The 24,267-nt window shown below is 41.4% G+C and overlaps 1 protein-coding gene across 1 annotated transcript in view; it reads right to left on the bottom strand.

Moving 5' to 3' along the window:
* DNAH9 (dynein axonemal heavy chain 9) overlaps positions 1-24,267 on the bottom strand; it is a 570,390-nt gene that overhangs the window by 143,949 nt on the left and 402,174 nt on the right. Inside the window, exon 50 of the mRNA XM_055143580.1 lies at positions 6,931-7,356. Coding sequence (XP_054999555.1) covers positions 6,931-7,356 — 426 coding nt within the window. The remainder of the gene's footprint in view (positions 1-6,930; positions 7,357-24,267) is intronic.

The following is a 24,267-nucleotide window of genomic DNA, read 5'->3' as shown; positions in this document are numbered from 1 at the left end:
AGTGTTTTGTAGTTTTCTTTGTACATGTCCTTTACCTCCTTAGTTAGTCTGATTCCAAGTTACTTGATTTCTGAGGCATGATTGAGAATGGATTGTTTATTTCATATCACTTTCTTCTCTCATTACTTACATATAGGAAAGTCATGGACTTTTGGTTATTGATTTTATAGTCTGTGACTTTACAAGTCTTTTACAAGTCTGTTGTTTCTAGGAGCTTAATGTTAGAGGCTTTAGGGTTCTCTAATTATAGTGTCATGTCATCTGCAAATAGTTGGAGCTTGATTTCTTCCTCTCCTATCTGGATGCCCTTAATATAGTTTTATTGCCTAACTGCTATGGCAAAAACTTCCAGTACCATATTGAATACAAGTGGCAAGAGTGGGCATTCTTGTTTTGTCCCTGATCTTAGAGGGAAGGCTTTTCCTCATTGAGAATAATGCTTGCCATGGACTTGTGGTAGATGGCTTTGACTGTATTGATGAAAGCTCTTCAACTGCCATTTTCCTGAGAGTTTTCTTTTTTTTCATCATAAACGAGTGCTGGATGTTGTCAAATGCTTCCTCTGCATATATTGATAAGAGCATATGGTTTTATCTTTTCTTTTATTGGTATGATGGATTATGTTCATTGATTTTCGAATGTTAAACCATCCTTGCAATTTCTAGTTTTTGAAGAACATACTGTTTTCCACAAAGGTAGGATCAGTTGGCATTCCCACCTAGAGTGAAAGAGTGTCCCTTATTCCCCACGTCCCTGCCAGCACTGGTTGCTTGTGTTCTTTTGAATGTGTGCCAGTCTCTGTGCTGTGAGATGATATCTCATTGTTGTTTTGATTTGCATCTCCCTGGTGACTAGCGATGGGGATGTTGGGGGTGGGGGATGAACTCCTGTGGAGGGATGGGTGTTTGATCACTGTGTGATTGTAACCCAAACACGAAAGCTTGTAACTTCTCACAGTGATTCAATAAAATTAAAACAACCAAAAAACCCAACCATCCTTGCATCCCCAGGATGAGTCCCACTTGATCATGGTGTATGGTCTATTTTGTTGAGGATCTTTGCATCTTTGTTTGTCAGGATACTGGCCTGTTATTTTCGTTTTTGTGATATCTCTGCTTTTGGTATTAGGGTGATATTTGCCTCAAGAAACTGTTTGGGAGTGTTTATGTTTCTTAAATTTCCTGGAAAAGCCTGAAAAGTACTGGTAATAGGTTCCTCTTTAAAGATTTGAAAGAATTCACAAGTGAATCCATCTGAACCTGGGCTTATTTTTTTGGGAAGACTTTTGATTACTGTTCCAATTTCCTTGATATGATAGGTCTATTCAGGCATTTCAGATTTTCTTGGTTCAGCCTTGGGAGGTTATAGGAATCCAGGAATTTATCCATTCCTTCTAGGTTCTCTTGTTTTGTGGCACACATACTTTCAAAGTAATGTCTGGTGACCTTTTGAATTTCTTTGGTTTCTTTTGTGATGTCCCCATTTTCATTTCTGATTCAGTTTATTAGAGTTCTCTATCACTTTCTTTGAGAGTCTTGCTAGTGTTTTATCAATCTTGTTTATTTTCTCAAAGAACCAGCTCTTGGTTTCTTTGATCTTTTAGGTTGGTTTTGGGGAATCCAGCTCATTGATTTCTGCTCTAAGTTTTATTATTTCTTTCCTCCTGCCTAGTGAAAACCTGATCATTTTCTAAGATCTTAAGCTATGAATTCAGGTAATTTATGTGCGTCCTTCCATCCTCCCTCCTTTCCTTCCTCCCTTCTCCCTCTTTTCCTCCCTCCCTCCCTCCCTCCCTCCCTCCCTCCCTCCCTCCCTTCCTTCCTTCCTTCCTTCCTTCCTTCCTTCCTTCCTTCCTTCCTTCCTTCCTTCCTTCCTTCCTTCCTTCCTTCCTTCCTTCCTTCCTTCCTTCCTTCCTTCCCTCCTTCCTTCCTTCCTTCCTTCCTTCCTTCCTTCCTTCCTTCCTTCCTTCCTTCCTTCCTTCCTTCCTTCCTCCCTTCCTCCCTTCCTCCTTCCTTCCTTCCTTCCTTCCTTCCTTCCTTCCTTCCTTCCTTCCTTCCTTCCTTCCTTCCTTCCTTCCTTCCTTCCTTCCTTCCTCTTCCTTCCTTCCTTCCTTCCTTCCTTCCTCCCTCCTTCCCTCCTTCCTTCCTTCCTTCCTTCCTTCCTTCCTTCCTTCCTTCCTTCCTTCCTTCCTTCCTTCCTTCCTTCCTTCCTCCTTCCTTCCTTCCTTCCTTCCTTCCTTCCTTCCTTCCTTCCTTCCTTCCTTCCTTCCTCTTCCTTCCTTCCTTCCTTCCTTCCTTCCTTCCTTCCTTCCTTCCTTCCTTCCTTCCTTCCTTCCTTCCTTCCTTCCTTCCTTCCTTCCTTCCTTCCTTCCTGAGAAACTCTTGCAGAGCTCTAAAATTTTCTCTTAAGACGGTTTTAGCTGCATCACACAGGTTCTGGTAGTTCGTGTTTTCATTCTCATTTGTTTCCAGGTGTCTTTTGATTTCTTCCTTGGTTTCTCTCTCTGACCCACGCATTGTTCAACACTGAGCTATTTAATTTCCAGGTGTTTGATTTCGTTCTCCGTTTCTGTGTGTGATTAACTTCTATCTTTAGTATATAGTGTTCTGAAAAGGTAGTTGATACAATTTCTATCTTCTTGATTCTATTGAGGTATGTTTTGTGGCCCAGCATGTGGTCTACCTTAGAAAATGTTCCATGTGCACTGGAAAAGAATGTGTACTCAGTTTTGGGGGGATGAAAAGCCCTGTATACATATATTATCCTTCTCTCTTCCATTTCTTCCTCCAGAGCCAGTACTTCCTTGATGAGTTTGAGTTTTATTGATCTATCAAGAGGTGATAAGGCAGTGTTGAAGTCTGACTACTATTGTATTTCTACCAATATCCTCCTTGAAGTCTATTAGCAATTGTTTTAAGTATTTTGCTGGCCCTCATTGAGTGCGTATATGTTTAAGAGTATGATTTCTTCCTCTGGTACATATCCCTTGATTATTAAAAAGTGGCCTTTGCTATCCCTTCTAATCTTTTTCAGCCTGAAATTTTTGTTGTAGAATACTAGTATGGCCATGCTGGCATTTTTGAGGGAGTTGTTTGCTTGAAGGATTGTTTTTTATCCTCTGACTCTGAGTCTGTGTTTGCTCTGACTATTCAGATGTGTTTCTTATAGGCAGCAGAATATTGCTTTCAGTTTTTTAATGCATTTTGCCACTCTGTGTGTCTTAATTGGCGCATTTAGACCACTGACACTGAGAGAGATTAATATCATGGGGTTTTGCATCTTCTTTCTGTAGAGATTTGTTGTGCTCCTGGGGTTTATCTTGTCTGACAGTAACCCCTTTTGTCCTTCTTTTAAGGTTGGTTTTGAGTCTATGAAATTCCCGAGCTGCTGTTTATCCATGAGATAGTGTATTGTTCCTTTGAGTCTAAGTCTCATGGGCCTTAGAGGAAGAATTCCCTTGCCCTAAGGGAGTTTCCGTTCAGCAAGAGTGCTAGCCTTTCTCTTTGTTATTGAGTGGAAGGGTCTGAATTCTCAAGTGCTGAGAGGCATTTGGAGTGTATATTATTAAGAATAAAAAAAGTATTTAAAAAAATTGGCAGAAAAAACTTCCTAAGTTAGCCAAGTATTTTAAATAAATTCTTATTGCATTCACAGGTTCAGTGTCTCATTATATGAATTTTGACTATAAAAAGGTATAAACATTTTGAAAATATTCCTTTTACACCAAATGTTTCTAAAGCTAAAATAACTTGAGTGAAAGAGCATTGAAAACACAGTCCATGTAACACTTTTCCAGGAGACACTGAAGATTATAAAAATTACCAAGGGACCCTATCTCCCCCAAACAACCATGTGTTGGGAATGTTTTGCACTTATTATTAGCATCTTAGCATCTTTTAAAAGTAAACTCTCCAAGAACATCTAGATGCATAGAGAAAAAATTATTAGCTTAACCAATATATCTTCATTTTGCTTTTTTTTTTTTTTGGGTCACACCCAGCGATGCTCAGGGGTTACTCCTGGCTTTGCACTCAGGAATTACTCCTGGCGGTGCTTGGGGGACCATATGGGATGCCGGGGATCGAACCCGGGTCGGCCGCGTGCAAGGCAAACACCCTACCCGCTGTGCTATCGCTCCGGCCCCTATATCTTCATTTTGTAGAGACATTAACTACAAGGATCACTGAACTACAATCTTTAACTATTGAACTTACTGTAAAAGTAGTCAGAAAAAAAAAATATGTTGCACACAGCAAGTCAACAATCTTTTAACAACTTTTAAAACCTGTTTTACCTGACAAATTAGTAGCTAAAGTCTCAGTTTCTTGGAATGCGCTGAGATCATGGAGATATTTGGGGATTAAACTTAATTACAATTGTGACTGAGTTTCAGAACTTTAGCAGTAACCAATGTGTGAGAGCATTGTGTGAGAGCAATGTGTGGTAGAGGCATTGAGGCCACAATAGTGGCAGCAACTGCCCATGTTCCTTTGGATCAGGGTTTGGGATGATGCTTTCTGTACACCGTCTCTTCATTATCCTTTTAGCTATCTCATGAAGAGCGTATACTGTGCTATTTACCTTAGGAAACTGGTATCTGAGCACTTTATAGACCTTTCTAAATGTAGGATATCATTGGTTTGTCCTTTCTGCCTTGTCACAAAGAGTTTGGGTTTATCTGGTAATAATCTCTAAACAATTCTAGACAACATTGATATGTCCTATTCCCCTTGCTACAGGTTTATCAGGTCACACCCATCAAAGTGCTCCTGATCACTCCCATTCCTTTGTCTATTTGTAACCACTTCTCTATGCTCTCTTCCCCAACCAGTTAATCAGCTTTTCCCCTAATCAGACTCTGTTAATTTGTAAGGTCAGACCTTTCTTGGACACTGAACTTGTAAGTTAATATTGCCTTTCCCTCTCATCGTGTCTTTTGAATAGTTTACTTTAAAGCAATATCCTTTTTGTATGGGCAAAGAAAGACAGTTGTTAATATGCTTTGGTAACATGGGATTTAATTGGATTTGAATATTATTCACTCCCGGGCATCTGCTTTCTCGACTTAAGCCTCAGCTGCCCTTACTTCCTAGCACCCCCAAAAGCAGGGTCCCAACGAGGGACAGGATGGACCCAGGGCAAGTGGTGAGTTATGTGCTACCCTGGCATCGAGATGGGCCTGGTCAAAGTGCCTAATGCTTAACTATATGTTAAGAGCTTGGTCATGGACATGTCATGTCATGATACAAAAGTAACGACGAGACTAGGGCCTTGCTAGGGATAGGTAAGACTAATCTGGTCTGAGCACTGTAGTCTGAGATTGAGATGACTCCAGGAGAGCACTTCTATAAGTTTAATGCATCTCTTCCTGTGTCCATACAAAATGACTGATATTATGAATGCCTATATGTTACTTGGACAAGGAGAGAAGAAACATACCCATGGGATTCTACTCTTGGGTGGGTGTCCTGATGAAAGAGAATCTGTCCTAGAAGAAGCATCCCCTGAGGGGAAGAACTTACCCTATTGATTGTGACCACACCTTTGTGTAAGCCCCAACCCCTCATGCTTGGGGATTTAACTAGGCTGAAAGAGTAGGCTGGGGGCCAGTCCCAGTGACAGATCTGGAGAAGCTAGATCCACATCCAAATCCAGAGGAGAAGGAGAATGAAGTAGCATGAGGGAAGAAGCAGGAGGAGAATCAGAGGAGAATGGAGAGGGGAATGGAATAAACTGCAACTGAGACCAACCAGCCTGGCCCTTGTTCCTTCCTTTGCCTGTCTTGTCATCACCATCAACCTCTCTGGGGTGGGGGAAGCAGCTGGAGACTACCGAGTGTGGGTGGCAGGAGAGATAGAGCACCACTGCCCTGTGCCCGGTGTGGTGCCTCTTTGCTCCTTTTTTGTGTGTTTATACACTAAAGATTACATATGTTGTTATCACTACTTTGTTTGGAACTGATATCTGCTGATGAAATTTTAACCGCTCTCTATGCTATATGGTTTGGTTTTGACTTGCTTTAATTGCATCCATGTTAAAGATAAAGTAAATTCAAGAAAAAATTTCTATCAAATAGGTTAGACATAAGATCACCATCCTCATCCTCCATCCTAGATGAGGTGATATGGTAAAAATTATCATTAATATGTTAAAAAGTCAGTGACCTCACAATAAATATTTATTGTTAAAGTAACACCCTCTACTGAACCCTTAAAATACTCTTGCTTAGAAAACTTCCCTAAGATAATGCAGATTGCATAAAACATAAACAACAGGCTCAAATATTCATACTGCTGAGACCTCTGTAGACAGCTGAGCAGCACTGGTGGTCCTGGGTAGAAAGGATAAGATAAAGCAGTTAAGCCCAGCATAGAAAAGGACAGAGAAGAAATTTGAAAATTTTGACCATTTGTTCTAAATTGTCAAGTTTGAAAAATGTTTAATTATTTTATGGATAATAGGATAGCAGTTGGTTCTGTGAAGAAAACTAATCTAGCATACATATGTATCATTTTTTCTTAGAGAAAGGGGAAACTTTTTAGAATGTAGGGGTGAAGAAGAAATTTTCTCTCACCTTTCTGGGTTCTTCTCAAACTAGTCAAGCAATCACATTAAGATAAAAGATTAGTAGGAGAAGAACAAATCAAGTCTGCAGGGCTTTGATTGACATACATTAGAAATAATCCACATGACAAAGTAAAGTAACACATCTGGAGAAAACCTGTTTTCATCATCTTTGGAAATGAGCAGCCTTAAAGTCATATTTGGATTTTACAGGGTTAAGAAATTGAAAAACCTGTTTCTATTGAGAAATCAAGCGATTTACATAACAATTTGCTTTCTTTTTTTACTTAAAATCTAGCCTGAGTGCTGGGTGATGGTATGAAAGTGGTAGGTCGGGTTGAGGAGGTGGATTCTGCGTTTACTTACAGCAATCTTGGTTTTGATGGTTGCAAGCTTCTCTTGGGCAGCAGTAAGCTCTGACGTGGCTTTGTGCAACGCATGGCGCTTAGGTTCCACATCACAAAACACCTCATAGAATCTCACAATGTTTATGACCCAGGAGCAGAGGCCTGCGGCTGCATAAGACTTGGTGGCAACAAACTCTGGATTGAACTCGGGGTCTTGCAGATATGGCCTGATGGCTTTGAGGCAGTTCTCATGAATATTCTCTTTGTCAAAATTGATGAGGGAGTCTAGGAAGCTATCCACTTTTGCCATGGTGACCTTGGCAGCCTTCCAGCTACGATCCTTGGGCACCCTGCCCCCAGGCGCCATAAGTACCATCACAGCAGCACTGACGTTGCTGACAGCTAGAGGTGGAGAACCAAAGGATTTTAGCTCTGTCAGGTTGGTCTGAAAGAAAGAGAAGAAGGTAATTAGTTGTCCTTGGTCACTGACTTAGGTTCTAGAATGATCATTCTGAAAGGGCTGCTTTGAAGCCCCCTGAATTTTAAATATTATGATTCATCCAAAGGAAACCCAAATGACTCCCCAGTTGCTTCAAGCTCCTCTGAATTCTAATTAGCTATGGTCTTTTATCCTTTCAACTCACTCTTTACCCATTAGAAAACTCTATTATTTTACATTCAATTAAAAATATAACTATAACAACATGCTTTGAAATATTTAGCTTGCCATGAGTAGATGGTAAGGTTATTATAAATTCCTTTCTATCTTGGATTGAAGAGACTAGCACTATAGACTAAGTAATATCACTGTCAGTCATCCCGTTGCTCATCGATTTGTTCGAGCGGGCACCAGTAACATCTCTCATTGAGAGACTTATTGTTACTGTTTTTGGCATATCCAATATGCACAGGTAGCTTGCCAAGCTCTGCCGTGAGGGCTCCATACTCTCGGTAGCTTGCCGGGTTCTCCGAGGGGAGGAGGAATCGAACTCGGGTCGGCCGCGTGAAAGGCGAATGCCCAACCGCTGTGCTATCGCTCCAGCCCACTAAGCAATATACTTTCTTTTATTTAAAAGCTCATTTTGTTTCATGAGCTTATTAACTATGCTTGTCTGGTCTGAATGGCATTTTCTGCCATGAAGTATCTCAGATAGAAAGCTAGGAAATTTTCATCTACATTTAGCATAGGGTGGTCCTTTGCTCTAAGTTTCACTAGTTCCAAAAGAGATTTGACTAAAACATTTTTCATGTCTATGGCTATTTGCATTTCTTCTTTGTGGAAGTTTCTGTTCATCTCAACTTTTATTTTTATTTATTATTATTATTTTTTTTGGTTTTTGGGTCACACCTGCAATGCACAGGGGTTACTCCCAGCTCTGCACTCAGAGGACCATATGGGATGCTGGGAATCGAACCCGGGTTGGCCGCGTGCAAGGCAAATAAATGTCCTATCTGCTGTGCTATTGCTCCAGTCCCCTCATCTCAACTTTTAATAGGGTTGGATGATACGGTCGATAGGGTTGAATATTCTACGAGTACTTTATATACAAAGGTTGAGCTTAGAAAATTATTAAAATTTTTCATACCTCAGCATTTTCACATGTAAATTGGGAGCAGGAGACTCATTAATTTATAAGTGAATTAGGTTATAAATGTGTATGAATATGATTGAAGGTTTGTTGTGATCATCAATAAAGAGTGTATGGACTCTGATGGCCAACACACATACGAAAAAGTGCCCATTGACACTCATAATTAGAGAAGTGCAAATCAAAAGAACAATGACAAACCATCTCACACCTGTGAGAATGGCACATATCAAAAAGTCTGGAAATCACAAGTGTTGGTGGGTTTGTGGTGAGAAAGAAATCCTCATTCACCATTGGTAGGAACACCATCTATCTCATCCGCCAATGAAAGAAGATGGAGATTTCTCCAAGTAATAGGAATAGAACACCCATATGATCCAGCCATACCATTTCCTGGTTTCTATCCCCAAAACACAGGAACTAATGCAAAAGGTTATATGTGCACCTATGTTCATTGCTGCTCAGAGTACAATACCCAAGATATGGAAACAACCTAAATGCTCAAGTCCAGATAAATGGATCAAGGTTATGGCATAACCTCATAATGAAATACTATGCAGGTCCAAAAAAGAGCAAAACTGTACAATTTGCAGCAACATGCATTGTGGTAGAGTATATTATGCTGGGTGAAGTTAGAATGAAACGGACAGAATGAGCCCTTTCTTATCTTTAAGTGGGACTTAAAGATACAGTGTGAGGAAGCAACCAAGATCTGAAGACAATGTAACAGGGGAACTGACACCCACAATTGAATTGGGAGTGTGGGAAAGAGGGAAGGTGAGTGAGAGGGAGGGGTGGAAGACTGATATGCTGGTGATGGATATGGTGTTGGAATCATGTCCATGACAAGCCATTAATATTGGTATTATAAATAAGGGGCTGGAGCGATAGCACAGTGGGTAGGTCGTTTGCCTTGCACGCGGCTGACCTGGGTTCGATTCCTCCATCTCTTTCAGAGAGACCGGCAAGCTACCGACAGTATTCCGCCCACACGGCAGAGCCTGGCAAGCTACCCGTGGCTTATTTGATATGCCAACAAGTCTCACAATGGAGACATTACTTGTGCCTGCTCAAGCAAATTGATGAACAATGGGACAACAGTGCTACAATGCTGTTGTAAATAAGAAATAATATCAAGCTTTTTGTCCCTTTCCGGCCTTCAAGAAGTTGAATGAGGATGTGGGGCAAATGAATGAGGGTCCTTTGACATAAAAATTGTGTATTTCCTTGGGTCTGCTGGTAGGAGGTATGATCAACTGTAAGGACAATACAGGAACTGAAATCTGCACATCATCCCTGTGAAAGGAATCAAGGGGCAACTGAACAGACTTTCTGCTGCTGGTGTGTTGACATGCTGATGGCCACAGTCAATAAAGGCAGACTGGAGCTTGGGAGGAAGGAACATCCACCCAGCAGAGGCAATTTTTAAAAATTTTCTTTTAAATTTTATTGAATCACCGTGAGATAGTTACAAGCTTTAATGTTTGAGTTACAATCTCACAATGATCAAACACCCATCCCTCCACCAGTGCACATTCCCCACCACCAATATCCCGTGTATACCCCCCCTTTCCCACCCTCCCCCTGCCTCCATGGCAGACAATATTCCCCATACTCTCTCTTTACTTTTGGGCATTATAGCTTGCAATATAGACACTGAGAGGTCATAATATTTGGTCCATTATCTACTTTTGGCATGCATCTCCCATCCCAACTGGTTCCTCCAGCCATCATTTTCTTAGTGATCCCTTCTCTATTCCATCTGCCTTCTCCCCTCCACTCATGAAGCAGGCTTCCAGCTATGGGGCAATCCTCCTGGCCCTTGTATCTACGGTCCTTGGGTGTCAGCCTCATGTGATGTTATTTTATACCCCACAAATGAGTGCCGTCCCTCTATGTCTGTCCCTCTCTTTCTGACTCATTTCACTTAGCCTGATACTCTCCATGTTTATCCATTTATAAGCAAATTTCATGACTTCATCTCTCCTAACAGCTGCATAGTATTCCATTGTGTAGATGTATCAAAGTTTCTTTAACCAGTCATCTGTTTTAGGGAACTCGGGTTGTTTCCATATTTTGGTTATTGTGAACAGTGCTGCAATGAATATATAGGTACAGATGTCATTTCTACTGTGCTCTTTTGCATCCTCGGAATATATTCCCAGAAGTGGTATTGCGGTGTCATATGGAAGCTCAATTTCTAGTTTTTGAAGGTCTGTCCATATTGTTTTCCAGAAAGGCTGGATCAGTCAGCATTCCCACCAACAGTGAAGGAGCGTCCCTTTTCCCCCACATCCATGCAAGCACTGGTTGCTTTTGTTCTTTTGAATGTGTGCCAGTCTCTGTGATGTGAGGTGATATCTCATTGTTGCTTTGATTTGCATCTTCCCGTGATGACTAGCAATGTGAGCAGAGGCAATTTGACAACAAAAGCCAGCAGAGAAATGATCGTGTATTTATGGTGAAGATAATGCCAGGGTAATAGTAAATAATAAAGGCTAATCAAAGGTTCTGCCAAAACTAGACCAAATTCAAAGGAAAGTGCAGCTTTGTATCCCAGGATTGCTTCCAATGTGGGCATGATTCTTTAATGTGTATATTTATTAAGAAGAACCCATTAAAAGTACATGCTCCTAAGGCAGGGGCCCGGGGATACAGCTCAATAGATTCAATCCCTGACACTAATAAAAGAAAAATAATAGAAAAATTAGGGGGGTGGCGCAATAGCACAGCAGGTAGGGCATTTGCCTTGCACGAGGCTGACCCGGGTTCAATTTCCAGCATCCCATATGGTCCCCTGAGCACCGCCAGGAGTAATTCCTTAGTGCAGAGCCAGGAGTAACCCCTGTGCATTGCCGGGTGTGACCCAAAAATAAAAAAATAAATAAAAAAATTAAAAAAAATAATAGAAAAATTAAAATGAAGTGTAACCTCAGAAAACACTTGATTTGATGACTAATTTTGAAATTGTTATATTTTGTTTTCCCCCTCTCCACCCCCGGAAATCTTTATTTTAAAGCTTAGATTTCTATGCTTAATTAATTTGACATATTCTTGGATTTACAGATCTATAAGCCTAGAAGGATCATTTCTAGCACCTCCTGGGTGCTAAAAGATGCTTCATTTACTTTTGCAACTGCTGTCTCATTTGGTCCTGCCAAACGTGTAAGAGCAGGAGTAATGTATAATATAATCATGGGTGTGTTAGTGTACCTGTGATAGTGGCCTGCACTTTTCAAAAATGGGTAAAATCATAAAATACAATGAGACTCAAAATATAATACTCAAATAATGTTTTATAAATGATTGAATTAAAATATAAAAAGTATAAAAACTAAATTTATTTCTATGACCCAATAAATCATTGTTAATATTAAAATCTAGCTCTTTCTATATATATATGTATCTATAAAATAGTCATTACTCTTGATTTTGGTGACAGAACACCTAGCTGAAATACACAAGTTTATTCTTTTTCTCTGGGTATCTGGGAAGTTTGGACTTGGAGCTGACTTCAGGAAGGAAAAAGATTCTATATCAAACTTCAGAGGAATTCTCTGGACTTTCTTTCAATTTTACTTTTCCAAGTGCATGACTTTCTTTTATACATGCCAAGTTCCTAGAAAATCATCTTTTGAGTTAGAAGGGGCTCCTATAGCCAGCCACGTGAGTGGGAAGGTAGAGTGCTATTGACAGAAGTACAACATGAGACATTGTTCTCACAGGCAAGACTGTTTGGAGTTAGCAAGTTGTGGGCAGGCTCTTCTCTCCGTTGGATCGCTAAGACCTGAATCCTGTTATAGGGTACTGACTGGTCTCTCTGCTCTTCCCTCCGCCTTGAGTGCACTTTCCTAGGTCCGACAACTGTGCCTGACTGCTGTCCCCTTGGCCTGACTGCTATTCTGTGGCCTGGTGCTGTTCCCTCACCCTTGATTGGTGTTCATTCGAACTGACTGTTGTTCCCTCGGCCTGACTGCTGTTCCCTCAGCCTGACTGCTATTCCCTCGGCCCGACCTCTTTTTGTTCTGCCTTGACTACTGTTCCCTCAGTCTGACTGATCTTCCTTTGACTGACTTCTGTTCCCTTGGCCTGACTGAAGTTCCCTTGACTTTGACTGCTGTTCCCTCAGCCTGCCTGCTGTTCCTTCGGCCTGCCTGCTGTTCCCTCAGCCTGCCTGCTGTTCCCTCAGCCTGACTGCTGTTCCCTCGGCCTGCCTGCTGTTCCCTCAGCCTGCCTGCTGTTCCCTCGGCCTGCCTGCTGTTCCCTCGGCCTGACTTCTGTTCCCTTGGCCTGCCTGCTGTTCCCTCGGCCTGCCTGCTGTTCCCTCAGCCTGACTTCTGTTCCCTTGGCCTGCCTGCTGTTCCCTCGGCCTGCCTGCTGTTCCCTCGGCCTGCCTGCTGTTCCCTCGGCCTGACTTCTGTTCACTTGGCCTGCCTGCTGTTCCCTCGGCCTGCCTGCTGTTCCCTCGGCCTGCCTGCTGTTCCCTCGGCCTGACTGCTGTTCCCTCGGCCTGACTTCTGTTCCCTTGGCCTGACTGAAGTTCCCTTGGCCTTGACTGCTCTTCCCTGGGCGTGACTCCATTTCCCTCAGCCTGACTACTCTTCCCTTGGCCTACCTGCTGTTCCCTCTACCTGACTGCTGTTCCCTCCCCCCAATGGCTGTTTCCTTGGCATGACAGCTCTTCCTTTGGCTTGATTTGGGTTCCATTAGCCTGCCTGCTGTTCCCTTGGCCTGCCTGCTCTTCCCTAGGCCTGACTGCTCTTCCCTGGGTGTGACTCCATTTCCCTCGGCCTGCCTGCTGTTCCCTGGGCCTTCCTGCTGTTCCCTGGGCCTGCCTGCTGTTCCCTCGGCCTGCCTGCTGTTCCCTGGGCCTTCCTGCTGTTCCCTGGGCCTGCCTGCTGTTCCCTCGGCCTGCCTGCTCTTCCCTCGGCCCGACTGCTCTTCCCTCGGCCAGACTGCCTCGGCCTGACTGCTCTTCCCTCGGCCCGACTGCTCTTCCCTCGGCCCGACTGCTCTTACTTTGGTGTTCACTGCTGTTTCCTCAACCTTGACTGCCATTCCCCCGGGATGACTCCTGTTCCCTTGGCCCTCACTGCTCTTCCCTTAGCCCTGACTGCTGTTCCCTCAATATGACTACAGTTCTCCTGGCCTGACTGCTGTTTCTTCGGCCTCACTGCTGTTCCCTCAGCCCCGGATGCTCTTCTTTATGTTTCCATGGAAACTTCTCAGCGAGCTTTTTTTTTTTTTTGGTTTTTGCGTCACACCTGGCGATGCACAGGGGTTACTCCTGGCTCTTCACTCAGGAATTACCCCTGGCGGTGCTCAGGGGACCATATGGGATGCTGGGATTAGAACCCGGATCGGCCGCGTGCAAGGCAAACGCCCTACCCGCTGTGCTATCGCTCCAGCCCCCTCAGTGAGCTTTTAACTGGCCCTGCAACTTCAGTTATTTTTCCTCTTTACTACTTTTTTCTTCCATTCTGGCCCAGTGTTTTTTTTTTTTTATATTTTTCTGCATTTTTATTTAATCCACAGTCTCATTCATTTTCTAAAGCATTGCATGCATTTTTCTTTTATTATCCTTCTTGTTCTTACTCCTTATCTGTCTTAGAACATAAACTTCCTAGAGGCAGGGATCTTTATTCACAGATGTATTACATATACCCCTAACAGTTGCTTGTGTATGGGATACATCTGCACATACAGAGGGCAATCTTTGCTTTATGAATAAATATGCACAAACAGTAATACATTTGACAAATGATGATGCAGTGATGAACCAGAAAGGCAGATAGGGGAGAACGAAAATAAAAATATTTTGTGTCTTTATTTTGATAAGTGCTTGTAAAAATAAAAAGGAAAATACAATATGACAAATAGAATAATGGATTCTTTTTAAAAATTTTTTCTTTGAAGCAAAAAAGTATAGTCGAAATGACATCTGAACTTATATGTTCATTGCAGCACTGTTTACAATAGCCAGAATCTGGAAAAAACCCGAGTGCCCTAGAACAGATGACTGGTTGAAGAAACTTTGGTACATCTACACAATGGAATACTATGCTGCTGTTAGAAAAAAGGAGGTCATGAAATTTGCATATAAGTGGATTGGCAAGGAAAGTATCATGCTAAGTGAAATGAGTCAGAAAGAGAGAGACAGACATAGAAAGATTGCACTCATCTGTGGAATATAGAATAACAGAGCAGGAGACTAACACCCAAGAATAGTAGAAATAAGTACCAGGAGGTTGACTCCATGGCTTGGAGGCTGGCCTCACATTCTGGAGAGAGGACAACGCAGAGAAGGGATCACCAAGTATAATGTGGTCGGAGGCCATGCGGGGGAAGGGTGATGTGGGCCGAATGCAGACTAGAGACTGAACACAGTGGCCGCTCAACACCTTTATTGCAAACCACAACACCTAATTGGAGAGAGAGAACAAAAGGGAATACCCTGCCACAGTGGCAGGGTGGGGCGGGGGGGATGGGAGATGGGATTAGGAAGGGTAGGAGGGATGCTGGGTTTACTGGTGGTGGAGAATGGGCACTGGTGAAGGGATGGGTTCTCAAACTTTGTATGAGGGAAACATGAGCACAAAAATGTCTAAATCTGTAACTGTACCCTCACGGTGATTCACTAATTAAAAATAAATAAATTAAAAAAATTTTTTTTCTTTGAATCACTGTGAGCCACAGTTACAAAGCTTTCATGTTTGAGTTTCAGTCATACAATGATCGAACACCCGTCCCTCCACCAGTGCACATCTTCCTCCACCAATATCCCCAGTAACCTGCCACCTGTTTCACCACTCCCCCTTCCTCTATGGCAGACAGTTTCCCTCTTACTCTCTACTTATGGGCATTATGGTTTGCAATACAGATTCTTAAAGTGTGATGATATTATTTTTGCCAGGGATGGAGGACTATGAAGGCCACTCTGAGGATATAACAATTTATTTGCAATGGAAATGATGGAAAGAGGCAGCTTGTATAGGTCTTCAGGGATGTTGTTCCATGAAAATGAATCTGTAAGTGAAGAGAGTTGAAACAGGACAAGCCTGTTCATTAAGTCAAGAGAATCATGGAGATGAGAAAGGACAAGCAGTCAGACAGACCATGAGGGGCTTCAAAGTCGTGGAGAAGAGTTTTATTTCATTCTAATTTCAATGGCAAGACATTGGGGAGAGTTTAGGGCGGGAGTTAAATGATGCCATTTCTACCTAGAGAACTTTTAACAGTATGAATATTCGTGGCAGAGCAGGAATGACTACAAAGGTCATTGTGTCTTTGTTCAGGCATAAGACTGAGGTCTCTTGAACCAAAATTTTGTAGTTGAAATGGTGAGACATGATAGGATCTGTGACATATTTTGGGAACGTATTATAGGTAGAACTTACTGATCACTTTAAGTAGAGGTATAAAGACCACTAGTTCTTGAACAGATTTTGTTAGTGTTTTGAGATCACACCAGACAGTATTTGGGGACTACCTCTGGCTCATGCTTGGGGGACTTCAATGGCAGGGATGCATGAACACTTGCCCTTTAAGCAGTGTTAGATCTTTAACAGAAATTTTAAACTGTATAACTCAAAGAAAATGGAGCACAACTTATGCAAAATATTCAATTTTAGAAACTTAGATCATTTCCAAAAATCTATTTATGGACTATGCTTTGTTGATAATTTTTATTTATAACTGTGGAAATCTTTGAAATAAATGTTGCTTTAACTTAATTTGCTAGGGGTAAGCATTTTTACTGCTTAGTTAGGGGGTAGGCATTTTTAGTGTTCTTCATAGAGATTATTTCCCAGAAATTCTAATTAGTGTTTGAGAACATATTGATATACACCTATCATTTTAATATCTGTGGACATAATTTAAATAGTTTTAATTGTATAGCCTAAAATTTTATAAGCTATATCATAAAATTGGTTTAATTGTTATGTATGAGGATTCTTATAAGGTCCTTACCCATAGGCCTGAGGGATAGGGGGACGATGTGGTTAGCAGAACATGAGACCAGGACAGAGTCCTATGACTAAGGAATCTGACAGGAGTTGTAACTTTTGCTAAGTGCAGGTAAGAGCAAAAGAATACCCTAATTTCATTCTCTCCTCTCTTTAATTTTCCTCATGTGTTCAATTCAGACAAAGATAATTGGCAACTAGAGAACAAGAGAGGGAGTATTGATATAACTTATAAATAACAGTCTCCCAAGTCAGGGAAAACAGTGTGAAAGGTCTAAGAGTAAATGGACAAGGAAAGGAGACAAACAATAAGTTTCTAGCCAAAGTTAGAAAAACTTTCTTCCACAGTAAGTATATTAACTATCTTTTTGTGTCTGTGTGTCAGACTTTGTGGTTCCTTGGGGTTACCCATAACTGTACTTGGAAGTTGCTCATGGTGGTTATTTGTGGAACCTTATAATGCGAGGAATTGAAAAGCGTGCATTTGTGTGCAAAGTATGCTTTGCCTGTGTTCAGAACATTGCTCTTGGAAAACTAAATCAGCAAAACAATTGCATAAAAATCAAATTATTGGGAATCAGCTTGAAAAAGGAGACAAAAAAGTTATGTTATTGTTAAAAGATGTAGGAGATACAAGGAAATAAAAAAAAATTCCATGGCAATATATTTGGAACATTAATATTGTTAAATAACCAGAAAGCTCAAAGTTTGATACAGAAACAGTGCAATCCTTATCCAAATTCCAATGGAATTCTTCAAGGATTAGAACAAATTCTATTAAAATTTTCATGGAATTTCAAAACTCCCAGAATGCCCAATGCAATACTGAGAAAAAAAGGGTTCTTGGCATCATATTCCCAGAGTTTCAACTATACTTAGGAAGTTGTAATAATCAAACAGTGTGGACTGGGATGGGCTAAAATCAGATACCAAGACTGATGGAATGGAAATGAGTGCCCCAAAATAAGCACTTAAATATACAAAATGTTAATTTATAATAAAGGAACCAATAATATAAACTGGAGAAAAAATAGCCTCTTCAACAAATTGTGCTGGAAAAACAAAATGATAAAGAAAATTAATAAAGAGAAAGAAAAAAGAAATTACAATCGCTGTCTTACATTATGCACAAAAGTTAAGTTAAAGTGGATTATAGATGTAGGTTAGACCTGAATTCATAAAATGTTGTGAAAAAAAACAGAAAAAATCATATCACATATTGGCTTTCATGATATATTTAGAATTTCATTTCCAGTGTCAGGGAAGCAAAAAGGAAAAAAGAAACAAATGGGATTAGCTACAGGTAAAAATCATAAAAATATTATAAAACTATCACTAAAACAAAAATCATCCTGAAAAATGGGAGAAAATATACCTACACACCTTCTGTCTTACAAAGGGCTAAAGGAGGTTAAACTAAGTGAAATTAGTAAGAAGGAGAGGATAAATACTAAATGATTTCATTTATATGTGGTATATTTTAAAAAAATCAAAGAAAGAGGCCGTGTTCGTTGCAAACAAGCCCTTAGAGTTTGACCACAGAAATGAGGACATCATGGGTAAGGGACAGAGTCAGAAAGGGTCCAAGGTGACAATGGCTGAGGTGGTTATAAAATTGGCACTTTTGTGTTAGGCTCGGCTCTGTACCTCTAAAGCTTAGAAACATTTGCACTCTTGTAAACTAATGTTACCTCAATAAAAATAAAATAAAATATTTTAAATTGTTCTGATCTTATGATAATATTTCTAGTTTTCTGATGTTTCATTTCCTTTTAATTTTTTATTTATTTTTTAAAAAATTTATTTATTTTATTGAATCACCCTGTGGAAAGTTACAAAGCTTTCAGGCTTATGTCTCAGTTATACAATGCTCGAACACCCATCCTTCACCAGTGCACATGTTCCACCACCAAAAACCCCAGTATACCTCCGACCCCCCATCCCCCCACCCCCGCCTGCGTAGTTAATAAATTTCACTTCACTTTCTCTTTACCTTGATTACATTCCATATTTCAACAAAAAACTCACTATTGTTGTTGGAGTTTCCCCCCAAGAAACAGTCCTGCTAAAGAGGAAGCATTTGATAGTTTGTTTTCCATTGCTGAGAATGAAGAGATATGAAGTCGCGTGGCCGCGATAGCTTGGGATTTCTGTATTTTAGTAACTAAGTCCAGGGAGATTTATGTCAGAAATTGCCTCATTTCCCTTCCTGGGGCAGCATGGAGCTCTGGCTTAGTTCACAGTCTAAAGACATTTCTGCAAGGAGCTGCTGGTACCAAAAGTAGTCTAGCTGGCCTCCAGATTGTGGTCCATCAGCAGTAGAGCGGCCTTACACACGTGCGGCCACCTGGGTTGCATCTCGGTGGAGAGCATCCGGTATCGCCCCATCCTGAGATCACCCACTCATCCCGCTGTTGCAAGTTCATACCTCTTTTTTTTTCTTCCCGCGCCTCCAAGTTTGTACCTCCTTAATGGTCCTTATAAGATGACAGACGCCATGCCGTCTTTCCCCAAAAAGGGAAACAAAGCTGAGAAAGAAAGACCTTTCCCCTCCTTGGCCGGTGTGGGGCTATGCTTAGTTCACAGTCTAGAGACATTTCTGCAAGGAGCTGCTGGTACCAAAAGTAGTCTAGCTGGCCTCCGGATCATGGTCGATCCTCATTTCCTTTTTATTCTTAACTATTGTTCAAGATAATTTTTTGTTAAAAGTATTAACAATATTCTTTTATCTTTATTGATTTTCAAAGTTCTTCAGAGTTGAATTTTAGGCTTATAATGTCCCAGCAGTAATCCCACCACCAACGTTCCTCCCCAAATGTTCCCCAAGTCCACTCAGGCCCTGCCAACCTCACTCCTTGAGAGAGGACATTTTTTGGTTTGGTTGTTGCTCTTCTTTATTTCCAGTTTTTTTTTTCTTTTTGGGTCACACCTGGAGAGTCACAGGGGTTACTCCTGGCTCTGCACTCAGGAATTACTCCTGGCCGTGCTTAGGGGACCCTATGGATGCTGGAAATCGAACCTGGGTCTGCCATGTGCAAGGCAAATGCCCTACCTGCCGTGCTATCGCTCCAGCCCCTCCAGTTCATTACTTCTCACTACCCACCTTGATTTCTCTGTCCTCCTTCATCTATTCTGGGGTCAGGGGTTATGGAGTTATCCCCACTTTAATACTTTTCATTCTCTCATTTAGTTACTCTGTCTACCACAGATATAAATCCTATGTTCATCTTTTTTCTGACTTACTTCACATACCATCTAAATTATAGTAAATTGAATAATTTCATAATTCCTTACAGCTGCATAGTATTCCATTGTGCATATATACTACATCTTCATAATCTATTCATTCATCTGTCATTGGATGACTAGATTGATTCTATATCTTGGTCATTTATCTAAGTGCTGCAATAAAAAATGCTAAATGCTGTGCGGATATACTTTTGAATGTTTTTGGCCTTCAGGGAAGATACTTAGGTAGATAGCTTTACATAGTTGCTGTGCCATATGGTATTAAATTCTTAATTTACTGAGAAATATCTTTAATATTTTCCATAGGGGTTCCCACCAGCAGTGAATGAGTTTACTTCTATGCAATATCCACATCAATACATATTCCAGTATTTTTGATATCTGCCATTCTCAAGAGACATATAATATATCTCAGTGTCATCTTGAACTGGTTTCCCTAATAATAAGTGCTGCTGAGCACTTTGTAATGGGCCTATTGGCTACTCAACTGTCTTCTTCAGATCAGTACCTGTTCATTTTCTCTCTCCCTTTTTGATAGGATATTAGGATATTTTTACCCAAATTTTATATTTTTTTATAATTTCATATTTTATAATTGTATAATTTTTTAATACAAATTTTATCCGAGTGTTTTATATTGAGCAAAGTGGAAACATGGACTTCCTTGCTTTTTGCCTCATCTAAGGGGGAATAATAATTTCAGTTTATCACCATTAAGAACGATACTGACCCATGTTCGATTCTTCTGCCCCTCTCGGATAGCTACTTCCGCCCCTCTCGGAGAGCAAGCTACTGAGAGTATGGAGCCCGCATGGCAGAGTCTGGCAAGCTACCCTTGCGTATTGGATATGCCAAAAACAGTAACAATAAGTCTCTCAATGAGAGACGTTACTGGTGCCCGCTGGAACAAATCGATGAGCAACGGGATGACGGTGACAGTGACAGTGACTGTAAGATTATAGACTGAACATGATGGCCATTTAATACCTCTACTGCAAACCACAACACGCAAAAGGAGAGAGGGAGCAAAAGGGAATGGCAGAGGCAGGGTGAGGTGGAGGGGACGAGGTGGGGGTGGTGGGAGGGATGCAGGGACCATTGGTAGTGGAAAATCGGTACTGATGGAGGGATGGGTGTTGGATCATTGTATGACTGAAATACAAGCATGAAAGTTTGTAAGTCTGTAATAGTACCCCCACAGTGATTCGCTAATAAAAAAAAATAAAGTTTAGGGCAATTCTAAAAAAAAAACAGAATGATACTGTGGTGGGCTTCTATAGATGGCCATGATATATTGAGGAAAGTTCCTTTCACCCTTGGTCTAGTGTTTTTTTTTTATCATGGATGAATTTGGGATCTTGTTGCAAGTTTCTCTGCATTAATTGATATGATAATGTAATGTAATCTTTACTGATGTGTATTATGTTATTTGATTTACGGATATTGAGCCATTCTTGCATCCATGTGATGATCCCATTCGATCATGACGTGATGCTGTTTGCTAAAATTTTGTTAATTATATTTGTGTTGGTATTAAACAGGGAAATTGGTCTGAAATTTTCTTTTCTTGAAATGTCTAGGTTTTCTATTTCTTTTTCATTCAATCAGTTTTGGGTGATTACATGATTTTAAGGATTTGTCCATTCTTTTCCTATTTTTCAGCATAATAGCATAAAATCATTCATAGAAACTTCAAATATTTTGAATATCTAAGGAATATCTCTATTATTATTTATCTCCTATAATCTCTGATATATATTTAGCTTCTGATATATTTTAACATTTTATTTTTTCTTTATAATTATAGCTAAAGGTTTGTCTATCTTGTTCATTCTTTTGAAGAAATAGCTCCAGGTTTGATTATTTTTATTGCTTTCTTATTTTTAATATTACTTATTTCTGCTCTAGTTTTTACTATGTCCTTTTACTACATTTTTGGGGCTCACTTTTTTCTTCTCCAGATTTTTGAGATGTGAGTTTAGGTTGTTGATTTGGGCTTTTTTCTTATTTCTTACGTAGGCCAAAATTGGTGTGAGTTTCCTCCTTAGAATAATTTTTGTCACCTCACATAGATTCTGATCTATGTGAGGTGACAAAAATTATATATTTATTCTCATTAGTTTCAAGGAAACTTTTATTACTTACTTTATTTACTCTTAGATCCAGTTTTTGTTTTTATTTTATTTTTTAAGTTACTTTTTAAAATTGAATCACCGTGAGAACAGTCACAAAGCTTTCCAGTCTAAGTCTCAGTCATACAATGATCAAACACCATCCCCTCACCAGTGCGCAACCCCCCACCAAGAACCCCAGCATACCCTCCATCCCACCTCTCCCCCCAGCAGATAATTTCCACTTTACTGTCTCTCCACTTTGATCACATTCAATATTCCGACAAAAGACCCACCATTATTATTTGGAATTTTCCCCAACAATCAGATCTGCCGAAAAGTTATCATTACATAATTCATTTTCTATTGCTGATATGAACAGATTTTGGATTTCTGATATTTTAGTAATAAGTCTGGAGGGATTTCTGCAAAAACCCGGTGGGTACCGAGATTGGTTTGCCTCAGAGATCATGGCTGTTCAGAAGCCAGGAGCCATTTGTGGGCAGCAACTCGGGTCCTCGTTGGGGCTGGGACAGGGGCCGATTCCAGCCCCCATCCTGTGAGGCCCCATGTGTCACGTTATTGCAGTCTCATACCTGGATGTCCAATAGGCTCTGGAAAGATGGCAGCCAATGTGCCGCCAGGGAGAATAGGAGGAAGGAGCAAACACCTTTCCCCACCCGGGATGGCATGGTGCTGTAGTTTAATGCTCAATCCAGATGAATTTCTGCCAGAAGCCACTGGGTTCCGAGATTGGTCTGTGTGCCTCTGGGATCATGACTGTTCAGGAGCAAAGAGCCATTCGTGGGCAGCAACTCGAGGCCTTGTCAGAGCGGGGAGAGGGGTGGGTTTCACCCCCCATCCCTCGAGGCCCCACATGTCACTGCTCTCTTTTTAGTTTTGGGCAGGGGCAGATGCTAGATCATTTACTTTCCATTACTCACTTTGTATATCAGGAAAGTTCCTGTGGCTGCATAAGCGGCCACGTGCTTCAGAGGAATAGTCCTGTAGCCACATACTGGAACAATTCTTATAGAAACTCATGGTCGCTGGGATTCCATCTGGAGAAAGCAGGGAGACTGCACCTGCTCCATCTGGGGGTCCCAGAGACATCTGCTCGGTATGGAGCCCGGAGAATTCTCTGGTGTTGTGGTGCCCACCTGGTTTCTTCACTGCTCAGATCCAGTTTTTATTGAGCTGTGCTTTGTTCATTGTATATGTGTTGGAAGTTTCCCCAATTTTATTTTTGTTGTTAATTTCTACTTGCATGGCATTCTGGTCTAAGAGGGTATTTTGTATGATTTTTATTTGGTAAATTTATGTATGAGTTATGCCCTAGTATGTTGTCTATTATGGAGACTTTTATATATGTGTATTCAGCTTTTGGCTTTAAATTCTTCCTATATATAAATTAGTATCACTGTCATCCCTTGTTCATCGATTTGCTCGAGCGGGCGCCAGTAACATCTCCATTTGACCCTGTTGCATGCTAGTGTAGCCTGATGGCATATTGGGGGCTCTTTCAGGATCAGGGGAATGAGGACAGTTGTTAATGTTTTTGGCATACTGAGTATGCCATGGGTAGCTTGCTGGGTTCTCCGAGAGGGACGGAGGCTTTTAGGGTGGCCTCTAATCACCTTTACAGGTGTTCCCAGTCTACTGAATGTAAGCTTCGGGTCGACTGGCGTGTTGTAACTATCTGCACACTGACAAACACGCACCTGCCTGCATCTCTGGGCAGCACCTGGGACATCTGCGGCCTCAGGTTATCTCCTTGGGGTTGATGGAGTGCGTCCAGGAGTTGTTGAGAAGCTGGCAGAGCAGGACCCTATTGCAGAGGATCTGTTGCATGTTGAACACCTGTGCCGAGTCCCAGGTTACCGGCTGGTTGGCTGAAAGCACCCGACAGTGGATGAGCCACTGTGCTCACTGCCACCATTGCTGTTTGTCTGACAGTGCTGCTACCCGGCCCGGCCTGGTCAGGCAGCGACGCTGTGGCCACCACTGTGGTTTCTCCGTGTCCCACTGATGCCATTCTGTCTGAATCTTGCAAAACAGCTAGCGGTTCCCATCAGGAATCACGTGTAGAATTCCAGCAGGGATCACGCGTAGAGTTCTATGCCTGGTGTGCTGAGCTGCGCGTTGTCTAAGGTGAGATGGTGAACAGGGTTTGGGAGAGCATGAGGGGTTAGGGTGGCAGTGACGCCATCTTGCCTCCAATCTATAGCTGAGCTGGTAGTTTGTGGGTGTGTCTCCCACATACCTAACTTTTGGCTGTTTAATTTCTTGGGGGTACGGTACCGCCATCAGGTCAACCTGTACCTGTGGGGTGAGTGTATCAGCAGCCTGATGGTGACTTCAGACTTCCAGATACCCCCAAATTGCAGCTGTGCCTTTGGCCAGAAACCAACAACTTGGGGTCAAGTTTTTTAGTGTATAT

This window comes from Sorex araneus, chromosome 6 (assembly GCF_027595985.1).
Source record: "Sorex araneus isolate mSorAra2 chromosome 6, mSorAra2.pri, whole genome shotgun sequence".
Classification (NCBI taxonomy): domain Eukaryota; kingdom Metazoa; phylum Chordata; class Mammalia; order Eulipotyphla; family Soricidae; genus Sorex; species Sorex araneus.
Note: the sequence above shows the minus strand (reverse complement) of the source record. Positions and strands in the feature narration are given on the sequence as shown.